This window comes from Phoenix dactylifera, chromosome 11, assembly GCF_051530095.1.
Source record: "Phoenix dactylifera cultivar Ajwa chromosome 11, Ajwa_hap1_PhDact_Kaust_v1.1, whole genome shotgun sequence".
Lineage (NCBI taxonomy): Eukaryota > Viridiplantae > Streptophyta > Magnoliopsida > Arecales > Arecaceae > Phoenix > Phoenix dactylifera.
Window position 1 is genome coordinate 10512185 of NC_143200.1, and position 25146 is coordinate 10537330.

Sequence of the window (25146 nt, forward strand, 5' to 3'; positions counted from 1 at the left end):
ATATTTATATGCAGCATATTAGATTAATTTTTTTTTATTATTCTGCTCTTTCATGTAATTACTTGAAAATAACAAAAAGAGAGAGATATAAAGAAAAAGAAAATGAACATTGTTCGGGAGAAGTAAAAGCTAAGTAAATACTCCAATCTTAAGAAAAAGCAGAGCAAGCATAATATATTCAGCATATTTGTGAGACTTGTGTGAGCATTCTTTTGGAAGGGATAAAATTCGTAATTAATTATATATAAATAGGGAGAGTTTATTTGAAAAGAATTAATTTTGATCATTGACATGCTTGCTCTTAATGTTTTAATACATGATGTTATGACTTAATGCATATTATGTTTTGCATATGACATGATGCTTTGAATTATATGTTTTCAATATTCAAATAACAAAGATCTTTCCTAAATATAATTTGTAATGCTCTATGCCTAGATAATTTAATTGAAACATGTTTCTACCAACAACAACATCATTTTGTTTTAGTAAATATCTTCTGAAAAATAATAAAAAAAACAATCTGAATTTGCAAATTAGGCTGAATGAATTAATTCTGATTTATCTTTCATCTTGCCTAATATTGGCACATAATGTTCTGATACATGTTAAATGTCCTCCAATTTGTACCAAAACTCAATATTAAAAATAAAGATTCTGAATGTGCTCTCATGTGCTTGAAATATGTATTTTCAATCTTAATGACTTAAGATGAGCCACAATATAAAAGATACATATCTTAAATTATAAATTTTGAAAGCATCCTTAAAAATTCTTATGAAATTCAAAATATGACCTAGTATAAAAGTTTAAACTTCATATAAAATGCTTATATCTTTGCATTTTTGTAATTTTCATTATATACTTCAAAGATTGCATCATGCTGGAGAATAATTTACTATGATTCTTAGATAAAAACTACAGCTTAAGAAAAATAGAATTAATTTTGATACCTTAATTGTTTGCTCCGATACGTATCTGAAACATATCATTTTTTATCTTATAAGTGTACTGAAATTGGTCTAAATGATGTGTTTTTCAATGATCTTGATTGCAACCAAATGTTTCTAAACATATGATGTTATTTTGATATTAAAAGGATTTATCGTACTTCATATATACATTGCTGAAAACTATGACTAAGAAATTAATATTTTGAATATACACTCCTACATAATTAAATGCTTTTATCACTAAAAAGAAAACCTATTCTTAAGAAGAGTTAATGATCCTAAAGCTTAAAATATTTCAACTCACTCCAATAATTCTTATAGGAAAGAAAATGTAATTGATTCTTAAAAAAAAAAATTTGAGCTTCAAAAGAATTATTTTCTAATTAATATTTCAATGCATACTCTCAAAAAATTAAGAGGAAGCATAACTTGTTCTTGAAAGATTAAAAAGGCTGATTGCTGTAAATTTTGAAAAACTCTAGATCATTCTACATTTTTTTTATATCATAAAATTTTAGCTTATTGTTAAAATCTAAAATTCAATAAAAAAAAAAGAATGATTAAAAAAATGCATCTTTTGAGGAGGAGCTTTAGATATTCAATCTAAATATAGTCTGTATCTTATTCAAAAGTCACTTATATTTGATGCATACCTTGAATGTTTTATGTTTTATTCATTATCATTCTTGTAAATTTCTGAACTTAACTGCTTTACCTTCAAAGTATGAATAGATCTCAAGAGGCTAATTTAAATGAAAGAGAAATGAATTTTCTTAAAAGCTAAATCATTAAAGATTACGCTATGTAAATTAGGCAAAGGACTTTTAGTATGCTTTTAATGTCTAATTGATTTCAAATTGATATCAATATAAGCATATTTTGGTATTAGACTTTGTTGTTTATTGAATATCTTTTGAAAGTTGGATTTTTATTTGCACTTAATTGGTAAATCATTTGTTTTAAAAACTAATTAAAAAAGGATTTCATTTGTCTTATTATCAAAAATTTATTTTGGAATCTACTAATGAGTCTTATTGGCATGCACCTTAGTGTTTCAATCCTGAGCCAATTCATTCTAATTGATTTTGATGCTATAATCTTTAAAGGAGTAAAAGAAAGTCTTTAAAAAGAGCTCTAAAAGAACTCTCAAAGCTTTGGATTTTATGTATCATATATTGCATAAATTCATGTTTTGGTATCTGTGCCCAAATATTTTTATATCATAAAAGAACTTTGAAGTCATTAAGAATTAATGATTCAATATGATCTTATGTTTTTCGAGTATATAAGTTTCGATCTTTATCTTATACTGGAAAAAGATGTTAAATGAATAGATTCCATCTACACTTGATTTGAAAACTATCTTTGGAATCTATATTTAGAGATCTCTTCTGGCTCGTATGTCTCATTTTTAAAGCCAAATGTTTCATGCTTGATTTTAATGATATTGATGTGAAGTAAAAGAACTTTAAAAGAATGGTATCAAATTTGATGTGATCTTATCATAATTTTGAAACTACCTTAATTGGCTCTATTTTATACTCATTATCTTGCCCTGACATTATTGCTTTGAGTCACATGATTCATATTCTTGCAATAATCTGACATGCATTGAATAAAATATTGTCTTGTGCTTAATGTTTCATTATTTTGCAACCTTTTTGATGTTGTCAAAAAGGAAGAGAAATATTTGAGTATATGTTCATAATGCTTTATGCCTTGAATTGAATATAAATCAGTTTAGATTGAAATATGTTGATTATGTTAAAGCTGATTAACTCTAAAGCATTATCATGAAGTGTGTTCTTAAAGTGTCTCCTAGATTATGTATTTGTTTTGACATGTATTTGCTCTTTGTGGTAGTTTGTGCTTTTGGCATAGATAAAATACAATGCTTCTCTTGAGCTATGATCTTTGTGATTGTTATTACAATGCTATCCATTTCATTATTATTCATTCTTTTTGATGATGACAAAAAGGGGGAGAACATATAAGAGAGAAACTAGAAGCAAATTCTATAAGAAAAACTGTATAGGAGAGAAAATATAATAGGGGAGAAAATATAAAAGAGACATGTATTATATACTTAAGGGGGAGACATGTGACAAAAAAAAAAGAGAAGAGAAAATCTAAATTCTGGCACATAATAATAGAGATTTTTCTTACCTCGATACATGACTTGAAACTCTTGCTTTGACACAAACTTTTGAAAATTTTGTTTGAATGAAATACGAGAGTAAGGGGGAGCAAAGCTAAAATTCATTTGGCATCTATTTGGATAAGATAGGGGGAGCTTTTGGTTCATTGATACATTCTCTAAATTGGACCATCTTGACACTTTTACACCAAAAGCATTTCCTATATATTAAACCTTACTTCTCACATGAATATCAATTTGCTTATACTCAACGTTTTGTAATCATCAAAAAGGGGGAGATTGAGGATCCTAGTGTGATTTTGATGTTGATGACCCAAAGATTGATTCATAGATTGATTTTGATGATCACAAAACCTTGAAGTATAGATACTAATGTTTATGTTGCAAGGAGAAAGATATTTATTTTGCAAGGAACATAGCAAGTTGGGAGAACACAAGAAGGCCTCCAAAGCTCTCAAGTTGGAAGAAAGCTACAATTTATTGGCCCAAGCTTAAAGTTCAAAGGATTCAAATTGGAGGAGTAAAATCAAAAGAAAAATTCAAAAGAACAGTCTTCGAGTCGACTCCAGTGGAATTCGAGTCGACTCCGGAGAAGTATGAGTCGACTCCGGAGAAGTATGAGTCGACTCCTAGGAGTCACAGGCAGAAAAGTCAGAGAGCAGTTTTCGGGTCTGAGATTCGAGTCGACTCCAGTGGAACGCGAGTCGACTCCGATGGTTGGTAGGTCGACTCTAAAGAAAGCAAGAGTCGACTCTCAGCGGAACACAAGGAAAAAGTCAGAGAGCATTTTTGGGACTCTGAGATTCGAGTCGACTCCCGCATTGCACGAGTCGACTCCGAGACTCCGCGACCATCAACAGACAGAAAACCAAGTTACTGCCTCTGAGATTCGAGTCGACTCCCAGACAGCTCGAGTCGACTCCAAGACAGCTTCACATCAAAAAGGCAGAAGACCAAGTTTCGCAAACTGAGAGCCGAGTCGACTCCAAGGAAGTTCGAGTCGACTCCAAGACTGGACGAGCCAAAAGACAGAGGATCGGGAGTTCGGGCTCTGAGATTCGAGTCGACTCCCAGGACAGTCGAGTCGACTCGAGAGGACAAAATTCAAAATTGGATCCACGGACTTCAGTGGATGAGCCGACTCCGAAATTGCCAAGTCAGCTCCAGAAGTTGGCGAGTCGACTCCGGGTTAAGACGAGTCGACTCCCAGTCGAGGATGCACCATAATTCAAATTTGGAACAGTGGCCGAGTCGTCTCCAGTAAAGCACGAGTCGACTCCTGCAACAGGCGAGTCGACTCCTGATCGCGCGAGTCGACTCCGATCCCAACGGTAATATTGTCAGGAAGTGCAGACTGTGTCCAACGGCTCTATTTTTGTCTCTAACGGCTAGATTCTTGTTTCCACGCCATCTAAAGCTATAAAAACAAGAGGAGAGCTAGGGGAGAAGGCATGGAAGTGGGAGAGATCATTTAGGAAAGAGATTCCAAAGAGATTCTAAGGGAAATCTCCCATAAGCACAAAAGGGCCATTCAAAGTGAAATAGAGAGAAGAAGAGCATCCAAGAGAATCCCAAAGCTTCCTCTCCATCCGTGTGCTGCCTCAGTGATCCTCTACCTCGTGCCAAATCAGAAGAGGGTCAAGTAAAGAAGAAGCCGAGCTCCTCCATCTTCAAAACTCGTTTGAGGGCTTCTCTTTACTCTATTTGTTTATATTGTCATATCTGCTTGTTTAAGAAGCTTTGATTTGTTTTTATTCTTTGTTTTAATATCTTGTAACTTGATTCAATCAAGGGATTGAATCAAGGGGTTAAAGGTTTGTTGGTGAGCCAAAGGAAAAACCAACGGTGTAAGGTTTGTTGGTGAGCCAAAGGGAAAACCAACGGGATTAAGGTTTGTTGGTGAGCCAAAGGGAAAACCAACGGGGTTTAGGTTTGTTGGTGAGCCGAGGGTAAAACCAACGTGTAAGGGTTTGATTGTGAGCCCGGAAAAACAATCGGGGTTGGTTCTAGTCGGTGAGCCTGGGAAAACCGACCGAGTTCGTTGTGCGCTCGTAAAAACAACAAGTTGGGTTGTGAGCTTGTAAAACAACCGGCTGTAATCGGCAGGATTATAGTGAAATTCCCAAGAGGTCTTGGGGAGTGGATGTAGGTGCTGGGGTGCACCGAACCACTATATGTCCTGTGTGTTTGTAATGCCTCTAGTTATTGTTTAACTAACACACTTACTTACTTAGATAAATTGCTTGCTTAATTCTTATCCGCACATCCTTTAGTTGCAAGCATATTTAATCAAGTCGAAGTCTATACATCAAACCCTTGCTAAGTTTAACTTTCACTGTGCATCTATACAACTTAGCATAGTTAATCAAAAAGTTTTAGAAGTAGCATAAAAGTTTTGAAAGACCCAATTCACCCCCCCTCTTGGCTTGTATCTACTGGGCAACAGATGTTTACAAAGCCATTGAGGTCAAATGAAAGTACTAATGCTTTCAATTCAATTGATCTAATACATAAGTAAGTAAGGAAGAAAGATTTGATACATCCTTGATACGCTTTGCTTGATATATTTAAAAGAACTTTCAAGAACACATCTAAAACAAATTATATTGGAAGAACTTGAGGAAAGAACTAATTTAGAGTTTAATATACCTTAGAGTCAAGTTCTTTTAATTGAAGCTTAACTCTGTCATTTACATGCTTAATGAGCTTAAACTTTAATGTGCCAAGCATCCTAAGGAGAAAGAAATGATTTGCAATGTTGTTACTTTTTTTATATGTTTAATGTGCAAATCTAACATAAAGATGCAGAAAAACAGAGTTAGAGTCGACCCCATAAGACATGGAGTCGACCCTGGCACAATTTGGCACACTTTGGCACATTCTGGCACAAATGGCACAGATCTCGGGTCGACCCCAGAAAAGCTCGGGCCGACCCCAGCTCGGGTCGACCCCAGCTTCAGCCATCTGAAAATACAGTCTTTTGGAATTTACTGAGAGGGTCGACCCCAAGTTTTCTTGAGCCGACCCCAAGAAATCTTGAGCCGACCCCAAGTTGAGCCGACCCCAGAAAAAGTTGAGTCGACCCCAGATTGAAATGTCAAGAAAGCAAGTCTCTGAATTTTCTGAGAGGGCCGACCCCAGAAAAGCTTGAGCCGACCCAAGTCTGATGAACAGTGGTTTGAGTCGACCCTAAGAAAGTTTTGGTCGACCCAAGCACGGGCAGAAGCATAACGGCTAGTTGTGCAGAAGTGCGTTTTGGACTCCCAACGGCTATAAATGGCTAGTTTCTTCAATCCAACGGCCAGGAAGGACTATTTGGAGGTTAGAGAAGTATTTAAGAAGGAGTATTCATCAGAGAAAGCAAGCTTTTGAAAATACATCAAGTGCATTCAAGAGAAAACCCTAGCAAGGCAAGCTTCATTCAATTGCTTCATTCAAAGAGCCAAAAGGAAGTGGTTGAGCAGATTCCAAGAGACATTAAGAGCTCTACCAACCCTTGAAGAGTGAAGCAATCTTGACAAAGAAGAGAAGAGCTTTATTAAAGGGATAACTATATTCTAAACTCTTCTTTGTAGCTCATAATTGTTTTATTTGCTCATTTAGGAGCTTTAGTTCCTTGTTCTTTATTCTTCTCGTAAAACCAACATTGTAGGTTGTTGGTAAGCCCGTAAAACCAACGTAGGTTGTTGGTAAGCCCGTAAAACCAACGTAGGTTGTTGGTGAGCCCGTAAAACCAACGGTATAGGTTTGTTGGTGCGCCCGTAAAACCAACGGTGTAGGTTTGTTGGTGAGCCCGTAAAACCAATTGTGAAGGTTCGTTGGTGAGCCCGTAAAACCAACTTAGGTTCTTGGTGATCCTGAAAAACCAAAGTGTAAAGGTTTTTGGATTGTGAGCCCGAAAAACAATCCAACTGTAATCCGAGGGATTATAGTGAATTCCCAAGAAAAGGCTTGAGAAGTGGACGTAGGTGCTTGAGGTGTACCGAACCACTATACATTGTCTTGTTTGTGTTGTGCTTGTTCTTGTATTTATTCTTGCTTTATATTTGATTCTTGCTCTAGGGTAAGTTCACACAAGTAACTTAAGAAAGCTTCCACCGCTCTTAACAAGAAAACTTTTAAAGCACCAAAAATTTAGAAAAACCCAATTCACCCCCCCTCTTGGGTTGTCACCTTGGGCAACAGGCGGGCTCTTGAATCTTAATGCCAATGCTATTGGCTACCATCGTTGGGTTTGGGAGGTGTCGAGAATTTTTTTTTTATTTCTCGAATCCAAATGGGAAAATGGAAAGAATGGTTGTCCGATGTGGTGGCTTGATAGGGCTCAATATCAGCTCGTCCTGAGTGGCTGCTGAAGGTCAGTCCTGCCACCTCGATGGGGGCAGGAGGGAATGATACTAGGAAAACCATGGCCACCATCACCCTTCTTCTTCCCTTTCTTATGCCTTTTTTTTTCCTGATTCTAATCTCCTACAAGATCCGACTCTAATATTAGATGTGGATTTTTTATGAAAATCATGCAGGAGATTAGAACACAAAAAATACATAAAAATAATTAGGAAAAGATTGGAGCATACCTTAAAATTCTTGAAAAGCTATTGATGATCGCTGCAGTGGGATCCTTTGGGAAGAAGAAGATGCAACAAGAGGTAGATCTTTCTCTCCTTCTCCTTTTTAATGTTTGTCTCCTTAATGGTATAGGTGCCTTCTAAGTACGTAAAATCTAAGATACCCTAGGGTTTCATATCGGACAGCTATATATAAGAGTAGAGTAGGGATCTAGCCCAAATAATATAATATCAATGGTCTGCCCAATACAAACCCTATTAACCAATCCAGGCCCAAATGATTACTCATTACGCCAAATAACTAAAACAACAAAGCCCAAATTAACAATATGATAATAAATTAATTTTGCAATCTTTAAATATTTATTTAAACAACAACTTAGCCTGTCTAATGTAATAAAATAGTAAAACTGGTCTTTAATCAATGAAAGCCCACTTTGATGAAAAATATCAAGAGGTTTGCAAGGATATCTAGCATCCTTGAGGCATGTTTGCAACTAAGCAATGACATGATCATCTTGAGTACCGCTCCGGAATAATTGAATCACTTTGTCTCTTGATATACTTGTGGTGATGGTAAACATGTAAGAGCACTCAAGTTATCTAGTTTAAGATTCCTCATTGACCCAAGCTATCTCGACATGTTAATTAGGATTCCCTAGTTGGCACCCACAGTCGCTCTAGTATATTAGTTAGGAGTGGCAAATTATGACCTGACCCATCAACCCTACATGCGAACGACCCACTTTAAGCAGGTCTGGATTTGACATAGACGGATTTGGATCGTAAATGGGTCAAACCATCTAAACTTGTCTATTAAATGGATTGTGTTTAGGTTTAAACCTTGGACCCATTTAACCTATTTTGATTTGTATAATAATTGGATCAGGTTATGACCCAATCCATTTAACCTGTTTGAAACCTATTTAACTTGTTTGAAACCTGCTTAACCTATTTCTGACCTATTTAACCCGACCCACTTAACCTGTTTAAATCCATTTAACCTGTTAAAAATCTATCTAACCTGTTAAAAATCTATCTAACCTGTTTCATCCAACTTGACATGTTTAATAAATGGGTTATGTAGGTCAAGTCAAGTTACCTATTTAATAACCATGTCAGATTCAAATCAGAAATTTTGACCTATTTAATAAACTTATCGGATTTAGATATGAATTTTTGATCCAACCTGCTTCCAACCTAACCTGTATCTAATCCGACCTGACCTTATTTCCACCTCTAATATTAATTATGTCTTGTCCACCTTATTAATTTGGCCCATAAAACTTTGTTGGGCCTACATTTGTTGCTTGGCCCATGAAGCTTTGTTGGAGCCTATCCTAATTAATTTGGCAGCCATAGCTGACCCCGGAATAATAGTCATGCCTTGTACCATGGAGCGTACCCTTTTTACTTTGGCCTTTGAAGCTTTGCTGCATTAGCTGACTTGTTGTTCTTTACCCGTGATACGAGAAGCAATTAATGCACAAGTACGAAAGGCGTTCAGAAACATTTTGGTTGCCCCCTTTCAATGCCCAGCATGCTTGGGCAAACCTCTCTAACTACTCGCACTTTAAGGATACCCCCTGGTGGTCATGCCCCACCACCTTTGGTCCCCTAGAACACCAATCCATTCTGATCCACCTATCATCCTCTAATGCCAAATCATTCACATCAAAGTTTCTTGAGCTTGACCCATCCATCCACCATTCAGTTATACAACATGTTGGAAGTGGGATATGCCCTAAAGCTCTTTGCATATTTAACATCAAAAATAGTTTAGAAATTCTTGGCCATCTCCTATTCTCATAATCATATATAATATAGGGTATGTGTTATATATTGGCCATAGCACTAGAAAACTAAGAAAAGAATTCATGAGCACTTCAAATTTAGTGAAGTGGACGGAATTTACAAAGAGGATTCCACATTCCTAAGTACTCAAAACTTGCTCATAGCTATGTGTGAGGTTCGGCATTACATTTTTAAAACCATTGGGGTGGATGGTTATGAAGTGCATTTTCTTCTTCACCGAGGTTAAATCTTGTAATGATACCTGGGTGTGCCATCACACAGAGCAATCACTACTGTCAATCCGACTTATAAGCACTATCAGGGGTATAAATATGAACTAAGTGCATGAGCTTGTAAGTGATCCATTAACCTGAAGAGCAGGATACTTTGCTACAATTTGAAGATCAGTAAATTTGTGGCCAAGCATACGTACTGACCATAACTCTAGAGTTTGTCCTTGATAGGGAGCATAATGGCTTACTTGATCCGGATATGAGAGAGGGTCAGTCTATTAAACAAAAAAGGAACTCTTTTTGTTCCTCCTTGGTCTTTTGTCGGGGTCTCGTTGGTCCTCCCTAGCCTGCTTATTCTTTTTCTTCTTACCTGGTCTATTCTCGGTTGAGCCTCACCAAACTGCCATAGCCTCCTCTGCATTGACGTACTTGCCAGCTCAGGCTAGAAGCTTGGCGTAATCCCTCGAGAACTTCTTCTCTAGGGAAAAGAGGAACCAAAACGACTTTAATCCACTTCTCATGGATATGGCGATCGAATGGTTCAAGTCACAGATCTCCAAAGTAGCCGCATTGAAATGATTGACGTAGTGCCGGAAGAACTCGTCCTCTAGATACTTGATGAAAAAGAGGCTCTCTAATCCCCTCCACTTCTAGATACTCATGAAGTGGATACCACAAACATTTCACCAAATTGCTCGAAAGAGAATGGAATTTGATTGGAGCCCAATGTACTAAAACCAAGCTGTCTTTCGAAGCTCTACATTGTATAGAGTCAGTGGCTCGTTGGAGCATCATAAGAGCTTTGAAACTCTCTAGGTGGGTCAAAGGGTCCAAAGTCTCATCACACGTTTCAAGCTACAACATCTTGAACCAAGAGAAGATAGGGTCTTCTATGTTCCTTGGCGAGTATGGGGGTTCAGTGGTGAATTGATATCATTCCCGAGCTCGGCATGATAGTGCTTCAAAGCTTTGAGACGACGATCCATCTCCTTGATCCTGGATCGAGGTCGGCCTCCCTCCTAGAGACTCTGATCGGCAGGAGGAGTGACTCGCCTAGCATCGATCCCTTCCGAGATTGTGAGTTTAGTGACTAATACCTCCATCTTATCTTGGGCCCCACAAATGAGAGTGGTGGCTATGCAAGGTCTGCTTCGGACTCCGAGGCAAGTGCAATGGCTCTGCGAAGCTAGCCCTAGGCTTCGAGGTGGGGAGTGATGGCTTGGCTACGCTGGAGTTTCGTGGTTGCTAAGTTTGCGAGCCTGCTATTGCTACTGCTAATTATTGGCGCCTATTTACTGCAGATTTTGGAAAGTTGCAGTTAGAGTTTGAACTTATTGTATGAGTAGTTGAAATTGCTCAATAGTAACCACTAGTGTTGCCTGCGGTTCTAATGGAGACGAAGCCTTCCAAAGCTCGAGATAGAGCCATCAAACTTTATGGATGCATCTGGCTAGGATATTGGAGTGCTTGGACGGTCAGCTATTCAGAACGTGAAGGTCGGCCGAAGATCATGATCTGTCTCTGAGTTGATGCTTCGGCAATGATGGCTTCAATGACGGTCGCTCCTGAGATGATGTCCTAAGATTGTGCTTGAATCTTCACTCCAATGTTGGATCCGACCTGAAACAGCAAAGACAGAAAAGCCCTCTTATTGGAGAGTGTCCAACAAAGGACCCTTCAATGCTTAAGTCAAGTAGACACTGAAAGAACAACGGAAGTATTTGAGAGCAGCATAGTTATAGAGTAAGAGAATAAAAGAACTTAGGAGTACTTACCTAAAGGATCCCTCGAGAGTGGTTTATATAAGAGAAGGTTGGCGCCCATCGCTGAGAAAATTGGGCACACGGATCGGCCATTTTTTGTAACTGATTGCATGCCTCGAAGTGTATGCCTAGACATTCTGCCTGGACATCTCGTTCCACACATCTCGTTCGTTCATCACACGGTTATGAAAGCCATTTGCAATCGCGGCCGAACTATCGCTGGTTGGAGAAAGTTTAAATTTTGAGGAACTCTCTGTGTGCCTCTAGGTCAGCCATGTGGCGGACTTTGATTGGTTGGTCGGAGGCTTCATGACGAGCTTTAATTGGCAAGTTTACCACATCGGTTGTGATCAGTTACGAAACGTATTAGATGCTATAAACACTAGTATTCAAGATTTGGAGGCTGATCAAGATAGTACTATATTCCTCCGATGATTCTATTTACCTGTTGAAATTTGTCCCACAAAATCATCAAAATATGTGAACTCAGCAAGGAATATACATTGAGTATCAAAACAACCAATCTGCGTATATAGAGAGAGAACAGCACTGAGTCCCACCCTTTCTTAATGTTACTTGAGATGGCATCTTAAATATAACACCACTTGAGGACTTGAACTCCAAACCCTGTTTGTGAGCGGTGTATGACCACCGTGGTAACATTCAAGTTATAAACATTCATGTACGTAGATCAGAGCACCATGTGGTTTCTTTCATGTGCCCTTATGGAATAGCCAAAAGAGTAAAGAAATGGCCAATGGAGAATTGAGTCTCCTCCATGCTAAAGACTGCAGTGTCTATCAATTGGGCACCAAAATCGAAATAGATAGTTTTGCAAAGCATCCATTCACTTATGGTAACAAATCTGTTGATGTTGATTCGAGGTCTATGTCCCATCCTGATAAGATCCAAAATATGAATTCCCCTATCTGAGATTTGCACATATCAAGCAAATTAGGATTTTGCTACAATTTTGATATATTTTATTTGAATGAAAAGAGATATCTCAGCCATTTGTGATCAAGGATAAAAATGTAATTAACAACCGGCTGGCAATCAGTTGCCCTTGCCATTTTTTGATGCTTGAAAAAAAAATTCTTTGATAAGAGCAGTAGCAGTGGTAATGGTGAAGATGAGGAGGGCAAAGGGAAGGTGAAAGGATGGCTAAAAGATCCAAGGATCACAGAATTAGAAAGCTTTGATCCGATTTCTTCTTTTATTTCTTAGATACGCGGTGTATCAATACCCACCATACTATAGAAACTAAATCAGAAAAAGGATGACTGATTTTTTACTTCCAAATTAAAAATACCTTTACAGTTTTCCCTAGTTACTGCACATGCCATTCACACAAGGATTTGGCAGTCAGAATTAGATCCATCTTAACCATCCATTCTACAATAAATGGTCAGTATTTTTTTTGAAAAGAATAAGATACAGAATCTTTGAGAACACACTAACAAAACCTAGCAAATTACCTAATTTTATAAACCGATATAAAATTGCCACTCAATTTGAATTAACATAATATGGATACCAAACATTCATAATCTATAAATGAGTTGAATTACTTATACTTCGATATCATAGAGAACTATCTTTGCGAGGATTGTGAATAATGTTCTGCTACAAAATATTCTTATCATCAATTCAACTTATATTTCCTAAAAAGTGGATTTCACTTTAATAGTTCCTAATAAATTAACTATACGTGCATTAAGATACGAAGACTTCTTATTCCATAACTAAGAAAGTACTTTCTAGTCTTTCATATAGTAAGAGATTTCACTTGGAATTCCATTCTAACGTATTCAGATCCACAGGTTCATAACCATAGATTCCAATGCATAAAAGCTTATAGCACTAATCATTAAGGCCTATGTTGATTGTTGGCATCAAAGTTAGCCTTGCATGATATGTACTATCTTCTACAATAATGGAGGATTGCAAAGATATTTGTCATTCTATCTTCCAACATTCCCAGGCATGTCTCAGCATGACTAACCACTTAAACAAGCTCCCATATATAATACAAACCTCAGATCATCCAGACAATTTGTGTCAAGTTTCAAAACTGTTAGGATATACTAAAAGGGCTAATGGCAAATCAGATTAGGATGGCCATCATGATCAAGAAACCTCCAGAAGGAAAACCATTACAGTCACCGGATTTAATGTGCACCCAAAGTAATCTGCATGCGGAATCTCATGGATGAAAAGATTCCCATTCATGCAAGATGAGGAAGAAGGATGCAATTTATATAAAAGCAAAATATGGAGAAGCAAATCAATCTTAATGGTTGGCTACAACTGGTATTCAGCAACAGATGAGATTGCAGCTAAAGCTATTGAGGTTGGTATTAGCATTTAATTTCACTCAATAAAATAAATTTAGTATCCTACTGTTACACCTGATCAAAATTCCAAAATTTTAATAGGCATGGTAGAGAATCTGTACTGGATTTGAAATCTAAGAGACAAAACTTCACCTCTGTAAAATACAATTCAGGTTTCAGTATTTCAGCTGAAGATCCAACAGAGTTAACACTCCTCCTTTGCTCAGTAAATCTTGTGTTATAGTTTTTCCCGCACAATCTTTTGCATGCAATACAAGTGGCCTCATATAAGCTGAGCCCATTTTAGGAGGACAAAGGTACTAAACAGAATGCAGATTTAAATACTACAAATGCTGTCATTTTTTATGTATAGTTGCAATCCTCTTAATAAATTTACATTTAGCAAAACCTAAAATTTCATCATTAATAGAATGAAGAATCATTCCTTACCTAGAGTAAATACTAAAAAAATGACAAGATGAGAAACTCCAATGAAAGAAAGATGAAAATGCTAATTACATGGTAAAGTATGAAAAGTTGATGGCTAAAAGATGAGGCCCATTTTATGGTCATCTTCATTAAATAACAAAGACAAGTTCTAAATGATGCCCAAGAATTTCATGATTCATGTTACTTGTACTATTGTGAGGCTAGGACCAAGTATCATAGATTAAACTTTGTGATTTTGATTATTATCCTCAAGCAATAACATTTTATAACACTGCACTATTCATCAATCTGAGGAATAATCTGAAGCATGTTTATGGGCAACAGCAGACTTGCAAATTGCAATCTCATTCCTTTATTATCAGATTGTTGTTGAAGAGTAAAAATGTGACAAGCAGTAAAAGAATTCTGTGCTATTTTGCAGCCATTGATCACAACCTGTTTCTCAGTTTCTCACTCTTATCTGGTTCATTCTCTGAGCTCCAGATAAGCATATGAAGAAGAGGTCATGGGTCATGTAGATGCTAACAGTGAATAAAGCATCAAGGTATAAAAGGCTAAGCAGGATGGTTTGTTTTGGGAGCGGAAGGAATTACTAAGAAAGGTTCCTCCAACTGAAGGTAGCTACTATTCATGTAAGAATTATATTAACAGCAAGAAAATTCAAAATGTGCAGGAAAAGAACAATAATGGCAAAAGAAAAGGCTAGTGAAAGTTAATTAAAAACATTAGACCAAGAGAATGCACTATGTAAAACATGAAAGCACTGCAGTGTCCATCCACTTTTCCCTCTTCATCCAGAGTAGTCCATGACAGATACAAAATAAATTACTTGTAGTTGCCATTTATAAATGAGATCAAATGAGATAAATGAAAGTAATATGCGTATTTTTCTATCCATTACAAGGAAGACATGCTTTCAATAGAACATTAAATAATAAAATGATATAAAATAAAATAAAATAAAGAAAAAAAAACTAAAGGGCATGCCCTCTTAAGTACATGGTGCAGATAAATGAGAATAATCATGTGATGTTCCACGATACAACAAAATGCATATCGATCAGGGCTACTAAATAAAAAAGTGAACTCATTAATGAAGCATTGAAGTTTAAAATTTTGACTTTTCTCTCCTCAAACAAAATTCCATTGAGTGAAGCAAGCACATATAATATGTACAAAAATATCTTAACATATCAAGGAATGCTTTTAAATGTACAGATGTAATGAAACACTATAACTAGATGTGCAAAATTGCTACCAAATCAAAACACATGTTTGGAGTACAAGTTAATTGCTTGCTCCAGCATCTGATGACCTGTCAAATAAGTAAAAAAGAAAAAAGGGAATACTTCTGCTCATATATAGAATGCAACTAATCACAAAAAAGTACTAAATCTTCTATAAAATCAATGTAACTACTAAAACCTTGTTATATGATAATATTGTTGCTGAGAAAATTAAGACATCGAAACCAAAATCATCAGAAGTTATTCTACCTATGCAAGATCAGTCACTTGAGACCAGAACAATAAGATACTCACCAAGAGTCAATGGTACATGCAGGAAAAGAGACTGCTGCAGTTATTATCCTGTACTTACTGCCCCACTCTATGGCTTACTGGTACTAAGGGAGGGTGGGGATGATGCAGAAAGAGCCAGCTGAAAAGCAGAGTCAGAATACAGATGACTAGTATATAGAAAATTTGCAATTTACATATCTCACCTAGTATCAGAGAATTTCTTGTGATGCATCTTCATTTTTTTTGCAGAAATAATTGATATGATTAGATCACAAATAATGGAGCATGATTCAAGAAGTAACCTGCATATGCAATGACAGCTTGCAATGGGTCCATTACAATGGATGCTCACCACCAATTTAGGTCATTGCAGTAACCAGAACACTCAATGTCATGTGGAAGATAATTTTCCCCTTTATTCATGTTGCCTAGTTGGAAAACCAGACTCAAAAATACAAATGCCACATCTGAACTCTGAAAAAGAAAAGGAAAAGAAAAGAATTCACACGGCTGCTGTGTAGCAATGCCTTTAGAATAGAAGAGGAGAAGAAGATTGGGGAAAAGACCCGCCGATGCTCTAAATGAGGAATAGCGCATTCAAAAGAACACCAATTGAATCTTATGTCCAATTCAATGAAGTATGTTGTAGGTCTCAGGGCACCTACCATCTCACAATAAATAAAGAATCTATGATTCACTGTATGATTTCTCATTACACAAAGAAAGTGAACAAAATCCTCAAAATTCCACCTTCAGAAATTAATTCTACTCCTAAAAAAAATTCTTTTTTCTAATTTTACATCAGCAGGTATCCACACTGCTAAGACTTGTGAAGAATCTACCAAACAATTTTCTTGTTCCTTTTACAGTTTATCATCTTCTCCATTCTACAATTTCTTTGCGCAAAATTACAATTACATCTTGGCTATGGGGACCCAACAAATCTAATCAAACAAACAGCTCACTCATAAAATACAATCGGAGGAACTTTAAATCCAGAATCCTTGAGGAATGGTATTACCTGTGGCCTCTCGATCAGGTCATGGTAGAAGGCGTACTCTGCCTCATAATCATGCAAATCCAGCTCGGCCTTCTGGTTGGTGTGGTAATGGTGCTTTGCCTCCGCTGACTTCCCGAATCCAAAAACACTAACTTGATCGCAAATTCCCAAAGCGAGCATTATGGCCTGCATCCCCGACGAGTAATGGAACATTTTCTCATCATGGGCCTTGCTCCACTCCTCTGGCAGCTTGCCAGTCTCCTCGACGAACCGCTTCAGAGAGTAGTACTTCACTATCCTAGCACAGAGAACATCGAACCGGGCGTCGGTGATGAGGAGGGGAGCCTTGTGGGAGGAATTACAGATGGTGTAATCGATAAAGTGGACGGCTTGGCAAATGTACATGATCATGGGGACGTCTTCGCCGTAGGGGTGGCAGAAGCAGCCCTCCCTCCGGGCGCAGAAGTGGAGAATGTTGCTGTTCACGAAGGAAAGGTCGGTTTTCGATCCAACATTCCGCTGGTAGCCGTTGGTGCGGGCGTTGTTGAGGCGGATGACGAGGTCGTGACCGTCGATCAGCTCGCCGTGCTCGCTCTTGAGGAGAATCCCGCTGTTACCGACGACGGCGCAGGTACCGTAGCGGCGGCCGGCGTCGGGGCGGCCGAGGTGGCCGTCGATGGGGTCCTTGACGAGGGCGACGAGCTCCGCCATGACCTCCGGCTGGAAGCGGCGGTTCCGGAACCAGTTGCGGAGGGCGCGGCGGAACTCCGGGAAGATCCGGAAGTCCTTGGGTGATCGGAGTCGGATTGGGAGTCGCGAGCCGGATCGCGTCCGCGCTTCCAGGTGGTTCTCCCGCCGCCAGGCGGAGAACGCGCGGAGTCTGCCCCCACGGCGGCCGGAGATGCCGGCGGGGAAGGTCCCGTCGAGGAGGTCTTCCACGTCCTTCCGCAGGTCCTCCTCCCCGGCGTACACCGCCGCCAGCCTCAGGAGCGTCGCGTTGAGTGGCGGCGGCGCCGTCACGGCGGCGACTACCGGCAAGTATCCATCGCCGATGCCGCGGCGGAGCGCCGCCCCGAAGCTGAGGGCGGTGAAGACGGCGACCACCAGAAGGAGGCTAATGGGCAAGCGGAGCGATCGCTTCATCGCAGCAGCTAAATCTCTGAACCACCATGAGAAATCGGCATTCTCTTGGAAACAAAAGCATCAACCACAACGAATCCCAGGAACTCGCTCGGTTCCCAGCTCAGAGCATCATAAAGCCCCAGTCTTTGCTCGTTTCTTGGATCTAGAGCGCCAAAGATCCCACTTTGAGAGGAAACAAGAGAGCTCCTTCTCCTCTCGGAGCTACGAGGGAGGGCTCTCGACCGCCATTGAAGGAGCTCGGAGAGCTCAGAGATCGAGAGGGAGATGGAAATGGAGAGCACCGGAGAGGGGGGGGGGGGGGGGGCGGCGGGACGGCCGGCTGGGAGGCGGCGGGGCCTGGTGGCAAAAGGCCTTTTTAACGAGGGTTGGGTTCGGTTGGTCTGGTGGGAGCTTAGACAATGAGATATGGCGGGTTAAATAAAGCTCGGTAATTTAGGCTTAGGCTTTATCATGGGATTTTGGAGGTATGGTCTCAAGGAAGGAGTCAACCAGGGAACACACCCAACTACTGATCTTGCCTTCCCCAGGTGGGTGTATTTTTTTCTTCACAATTACACTGTTCCAGTCTTAGTTTCATTTTCTTGGAGAGATGGTGGTTTGTTTTTAGCATACTCTTATTTTTATATTTTTTTAATGATGTTTATGTTGATAGCTAGGTCTTGAGGATATGATTTAATGTGTTTGCCCAGGGAAGGTTAGATTAGGCCATTTGAGGTTGTTTGATGTCAGTTTTAATACCAGAAATATCAAGAAAAATTATTTCCTATATTTAGTACACCATGCGGCTGTGGATGCAGCCAACAATGGTCCCTAGTTTCTATAGGCCCTATTCATCAAGCATGCATCTCTCCGCACCAGTATAAAAATCAGCAGCATGCAAAACCATGCTAGTGCATGCAATATAGTAATAATTTTTTAAATATTGATATGGTAGTAAACTAGCAAAGTCTTTAGATGATCATATTGTTCTACATACATAAATCTTGCATCTTCTTTCATATGCTGATTTTATTGATTAGACATATCTATGGTTAGTTATAAGCATCTTAGACTACGTGTTTGATAAGTTATCTCCTTTGCCCCGAAGCAATTTCATGGTATGTTGAAGGGCATCATAATTAGACACCGGCTATTAAAAAAATTAGAGAAATATTTGGTTGCAAGGAGAACTATATGGAAATTTATAGAACTAAAAAATTTCTGCTTATTTATTTCATTAAAAGTAATAAATCTAAAAAAATTATAATTAACTTTTAAATTTTTCTTTTTATGAAAAAGTACTATTATTTTTTTGTGAGTTTTGTTCAATCAAATATAATCTAAAAATTAAAAATACAAATATTGCGTCTTTGTGTTTGTTTTGCTTGTCTTGTGAGTGCAAATGTGCATGTGCATTCATTAATTTTAATCATATTTGGAAGGAAGGCAAATGAATCATCTAAAGAAAGAGTTGATTCATAGTCTTAACTACTTTTATTCTTTAAGAAAAGGTTTGTAGATAACGAGCTCCATTGACCGGGAAGCTATGCGCCAAATATTTCTGAACTCCAAAGTCTCGGTGAAGGCCAGTTTCCAACCTAAGTATTTGATATAATTGCAAAAAGAAACCCTCTCCTCTCTTCCTCTCTTCACTAAAAAATTTAGTTGCCTTCAAATAAATTTCGTCATATCAATGCGGATATATATATTTATATTTATAGAGTCCGTCTAAAGAATTGAGGAGAAAGATGGGATCATGAAAGTGCTTGGCTGCTCAGCATGGCACAACACAAATATTTTCTTTATTTATATTTATGCGGTAGTGTGTATATGTATAGATTAAATTCAGTTGTTTCAATATATAAATTCTTAGGCCCACCCACCATGAGCTCGTTAGTCATCAAAATCCTTCATCACAAGATTCTCGTTGGAGGTTTTATTAAGTTTGGTATCCAATATTACATAATCTTTTAATAAAATAGAGTTGGCAGGTAATGCTCTTTCCCTCTCCTCCTTCTAACACGGCCCACCTATTTGTTTTATTCAAGAAATGGACTTGATGGCTGACCATCTGACCAAAGAAGTTAGCGTATGTAATGAATTAGGGGTTGCATCCACTGAATCAAAAAAAAATAGGAATGATGGAGACTTTATTTCGTTTCCTTTTGGCTTTCCACTGAAGAGATGGATGGCATGCTGATCCACCCATAGCTAAGAAAACGAAATGGAGACGTGACTTATCTTTGGTCTGAGTTGGCCAGCGCTTGAGGCGTTCTTGTGGGGAAGGCTAGTTGTGGTGAAGGCTTCGGGCGGCCAATTAATTGTCATCCCACCTCTAAGGTTGTAGCTATCCATTGAGTCTATTCCTTTGTTTTGTGCATGATAAGGAGTGGCTTTTTATCTTCGTGGAGAAAGACCTAACTTTCTCTGAGGAGACCGAAGGAGGATGAGGGAAAAGAACCGTGTGTTTACCTAATTTTTAAGGTTGCTCATTGCTGTTATTTTTTTTATTCTTTAGAGATAACTAATTACTATCATATTTTAGTTTAAAGTTTTTCAAACTCACACCATGCTCATGCAAAGCTACACTACCGGCTGAAGTTAATGCTCTTGCGACAAGTTCTTATGCATGCTTTCTACTTAAATTTTTAACAGAAATATTAGGTGGATTAGGTCCGCTAGCTTAGCGGTGGATCAGTCCAACCATAAATCAACATACCTATGAAGAAAAAAGAAAAAAAGAGAGAAAATAGACGCAACAATGTGATATAGCGATAGATAGTGGGGGGGATTCGAACAATTCGTAGGACCCACAATTTATAAACCCAAAGAAATGAATAATGGCCTTATTGCGTTGAGACTAAGTTAGATGGAGTGGTAGAAGGGGAGGGGGGAGAGAATGGATGCGACCATGTGATAGCGAGGGATAGTGGGGGAGATTTGAACAATTCATAGGACCAACCATTTATAAACCAAAAGGAATCCAATTCATTTAAATTTTGAGCGATCCGAATGAATTAATGGATTACCTGAAGTTCAAACAATTTTAAGTAATAAGCTATCTTTTAGTATTAGTGATTTGGAGGATTTGTCTATATCGCAGTCCTAGCAGGTTAATGGTATAACAAATCAGTCCGATATAATTTTCAAAAATTATGATATTAATAATTGTAAAATATTAGGTCATGATTAATTGGGAATTTGCATTATCAAGGAGGATAACAAGTTTTTCCTGAATTTCTTACCCTAGTTCCAAATGAAGACTAAATAATTTGAAACAAATAGGTTTAGAGAAAAAAGAACGAGGAAGAAAGAGTCAATTCACAACATATATATATTTCTCCGATAACTACTTTAAAAGAGAGTGGGAACAATTATTTTTGAAATAATTCTTCTTTAGTTCATGCCTTCTTTTTATCTTACTCTCATCCTGTACTTATGTCAAGAAATTAGCTAAACAAGAATAAGAATTTCTGAAATAACTATTCTATAATTAAGAATAACTGCTATAGTTTCGCTTTTTACTAAGCAGTTATTTTTATTAATTTAGAATTTGAGGCATTCATTCTACATAGGATGACATAGCTACATGCCATGGTGGATGGTGGTGGATCCCACTTGTTTATCAAACTGCTGATTTTTGAGTAGATGACGTTGAGATGAGAGAATGAATCCTTCCTCGTTTAAATTCATCATCACTCGTTCCCTTCAGAGCTGGTATTCGAGTCGACATACCAAGTTCCAATGTTGCAAACGTGGCCAGTGTCCACAGGTCCAAGATTCCCGCCCGTGGGATATATAAATTTCCCTTCTGGAAGCAAACTTTTTGACTGCCTTGTCTTTAAATACCATTCCGGTCCACCCATAGGTGACTGCCTTGTCTTTAATGAGACGGATAGCTTTTGAACCGCCCACCTCATGAAAGGGTCTATTTACATAAAAAAAAGAAGACATGGTAAAAACAAGCAAAGAGAACTATTTTCGGTGGCCATTTCTTTTTTGTTGAATCGACTGCTCTATAAATCTAGAATAAATACACCCACTAGAAAATGTCATCAAAATGTCCTGAATGCCTAGAACAGACGGTTGTCCCATAGGTCCAGAATGGTCCGCTATATAGAAAAATCATGCCTTGTTCAGATGTCCGCGGGCACTTCAGGTATGAGATCTGATTTCTTTCTACCGATGGATTTTCGCCTCCACAAATGCATTCCTGAGCCAGTTGAGAGATTTAGGTCGGAGACCTGGCGGAGCAGAGAGAGGGACAGTATGGGCTTCTATGGTATACCACATCTGGCTAGACATGAATGCGAGGGTTTTTGAGGACAGAAGATTTTATCCGAAATCAATAGTGGATAAAACTTTTGCACATGCAGCTGAGCTGGCGAGCGCTGAGATAGAATTTCTACCTGGAGAGGACAGGGACATCTGTTGCCCAAGTGACAACCCAAGAGGAGGGGTGAATTGGGTTTTTCTAAATTTTTAGTACTTTAAAAACATCCTTAGTTGAGTGCGGTGAATGCTTTCTTAAATTACTTCAATGAATTAAACTATAGCAAAGATGAAAGATAATGCAAGAATAATCACAAGTGAATCCACAACACAAACACCACGATGTATAGTGGTTCGGTGCAACCCAAGGCACCTACGTCCACTCCCCAAGCGTCCCCTTGGGAATTTTACTATAATCCCTCAGATTACAGTAGGATTGTTTTTCGGGCTCACAATCCAAAACTTTTACAATTGGTTTTCCAGGATCACCAACAAACCTAACTATTGGTTTTACGGGCTCACCAACAACCTACGTTGGTTTTACGGGCTTACCAATAACCTACGTTGGTTTTACGGGCTTACCAACAACCTACGTTGGTTTTACGGGCTTACCAACAACCTACAATGTTGGTTTTACGGGCTTACCAACAAACCTTACAACAAGAATAAATAACAAGAAACTAAAGCTCCTAAATGAGTAAATAAAACAATTATGAGCTACAAAGAAGAGTTTAGAATATAGTTATCCCTTTAATAAGGCTCTTCTCTTCTTTGTCAAGATTGCTTCACTCTTCAAGGGTTGGTGGAGCTCTTAATGTCTCTTGGAATCTGCTCAACCACTTTCTTTTGGCTCTTTGAATGAAGCAATTGAATGAAGCTTGCCTTGCTAGGGTTTTCTCTTGAATGCACTTGATGTATTTTCCAAAGCTTGCTTCCTCTGATGAATACTCCCTCTTAAATACTTCTCCAACCTCCAAATAGTCCTTCCTGACCGTTGGATTGAAGAAACTAGCCGTTTATAGCCGTTGGGAGTCCAAAAAGCACTTCTGCACAACTAGCCGTTATGCTTCTGCCCGTGCTTGGGTCGACCCAAACTTTTCTTGGGTCGACCCAAACCACTGTTCATCAGGCTTGGGTCAGCTCAAGCTTTTCTTGGGTTGGCCCTCTCAGAAAATTCAGAACCTTGAATTTCAGCCGTTCTTCACTTGGGTCGACTCAACCTTTCTTTGGGTCGACTCAAGGTTCAGTTGGGTCGACTCAACTTCTTCTTGGGTCGACCCTAACAGAGTTTCCAGAGAACCTTTTCTGTCTTCTGTTCTGTCTTGCCTTTGGGTCGACCCACTCAGGGTTTGGGTCGACTCAAGCTTGGGTCGACTCAACTTCATCTTGGGTCGACCCTCTCAGTATTTCCAGAGAACCATTTTCTGAGTTGTTGAGGATCTTGATGTTTGGGTTGACTCATGCTTTCCTTGGGTCGACCCAACTCACTGTTCATCTGTGCCATTTTTGCAGAAGTGTGTCAAATGCTTTCTTGATGTGCCGGGGTCGACCCAATCATCCTTTGGGTCGACTCAATCCACACTTTGCTGCATCTCAAGGTTAGATTCATTCAAATAAACAATGAAATGTATCTATATCAATTTATACAAATATACTGAGAGTAACAGACTTATAAATGAAGTATCGATTTAACTTATAACATACTCTTGATTATTGTTTGTTAATCATTAAAATAACACTATCATCCTCAACATCTGAGGCCCCCCTTTAGCTCTTGTAGTACCCAGACATGCTATGGTACCCATGGTATCCTAGGAGTCCCCACCCCTGGTTTTCTCAAGGTGAAATTTGACGGCAGTATTTCAAAGGGCGGCAGTAGATGTAGTATGGGCTTCGTGATCAGAGACCAGAAGCTCAGGTTGATTGCGGCAGGGGGATGACGTATTTTCGATGAGTCCATCCTAATGGCTGAGCTGCGCTCGGTGTGGGAGGGTCTCGTATATGCTAGTATACGCTTGGGGGCCCAGCGGATATTCTTGGAGGATGACTTTGCCACAGTGATTGAGTGGATCAGGTGTGGGCGTGCCAGGCCAGATTTACACTCACTAGTCAGGGATGTCTGCCATCTTCTAGACAGTCTTGATTCTTTTTGGGTTGTACATGTTTTTCAGGAGCCGAACAGTGCAGCGGACTGGGTCGCCTCCTCCGCAGCTCATCATTTCGGGGCCCTTATATGGGAGGGTAATGGCCCCATCCCACAGGGTCTCGATCGTATTTTGTCTTTTGATTCCTCGAGGCATACTCACATCTACTATAAGTGGGACGCCGGTTCACCAAACAAATAAAAATATAGAAAATTATTCGGTTTTCTATATCATTAGCCTCTCTAAAAGTATGCCTGATAACACAAATGGTGATGCTTGATTTAAATCTCCAAATATCAATCATTAGAGAATGAATAGACCTCTGATCATATACTTCAAAGTTAATTCAGGAGATAACATTTCTTGAGTCACCTCCCAATATAATATTATCTGGATGTAAGGCTATGATGGCATAAATCAAATCTTCCCACGCAGCCCTCATTTTAGCCAATAGGACTATTATATCATAGAGAGAAGAGTCACCTACCGCGACAAAGCTGATCTAGAGTCTCGAATAACAAACCCAACTCCACGAGTTACACCTCGTTCTTCATACAACCATCAAAGTTGATATATATTGTGAAGTTAGAAAGTGAGAGTTCCCAAACGTAATAAGTCACATGAGATGCAGAGCCTACTTGTATGGAACCTCAAATTTCCGTAAACCCCAACAATGCTTTGAGGATCTAATCCACTTCAAGTTAGAGGCATAGTGCAACGCTCTCAATGCAATAACTAAAGGGCTTTCCCATTACTTTTGATGAGTCTCCTATTTATGGCCAATTACATATGATGAGCAATGCAGAAAAATAAAGCTGACTTCTGATCATCTA

General features: G+C 38.7%; 1 protein-coding gene across 12 annotated transcripts; it reads right to left on the reverse strand.

Annotated features, from left to right (window-relative positions):
* Positions 1 to 421: 421 nt before the first annotated feature.
* LOC103697746 (sialyltransferase-like protein 1) lies at positions 422 to 18320 on the reverse strand. 12 transcript variants are annotated; one of them, XR_015971139.2, is made up of 4 exons: positions 16797 to 18234; positions 16078 to 16249; positions 15797 to 15914; positions 422 to 11326 (listed from the first exon to the last, which is right to left on the reverse strand). XR_015971139.2 is itself a non-coding variant. In XM_017840736.5 (3 exons), the coding sequence occupies exons 1-2, from the start codon at positions 17916 to 17918 to the stop codon at positions 16124 to 16126; spliced, it is 1248 nt and encodes a 415-aa protein (XP_017696225.1). In that variant the 5' UTR covers positions 17919 to 18298; the 3' UTR covers positions 422 to 15914; positions 16078 to 16123. The 12 variants fall into 12 exon arrangements, 3 of the variants coding, with proteins under 3 accessions (XP_017696225.1, XP_089782213.1, XP_088562903.1); XR_015971137.2 differs by having other exon boundaries at positions 422 to 11914; XR_015971136.2 differs by having other exon boundaries at positions 422 to 15570.
* Between the last annotated feature and the right edge of the window lie 6826 nt (positions 18321 to 25146).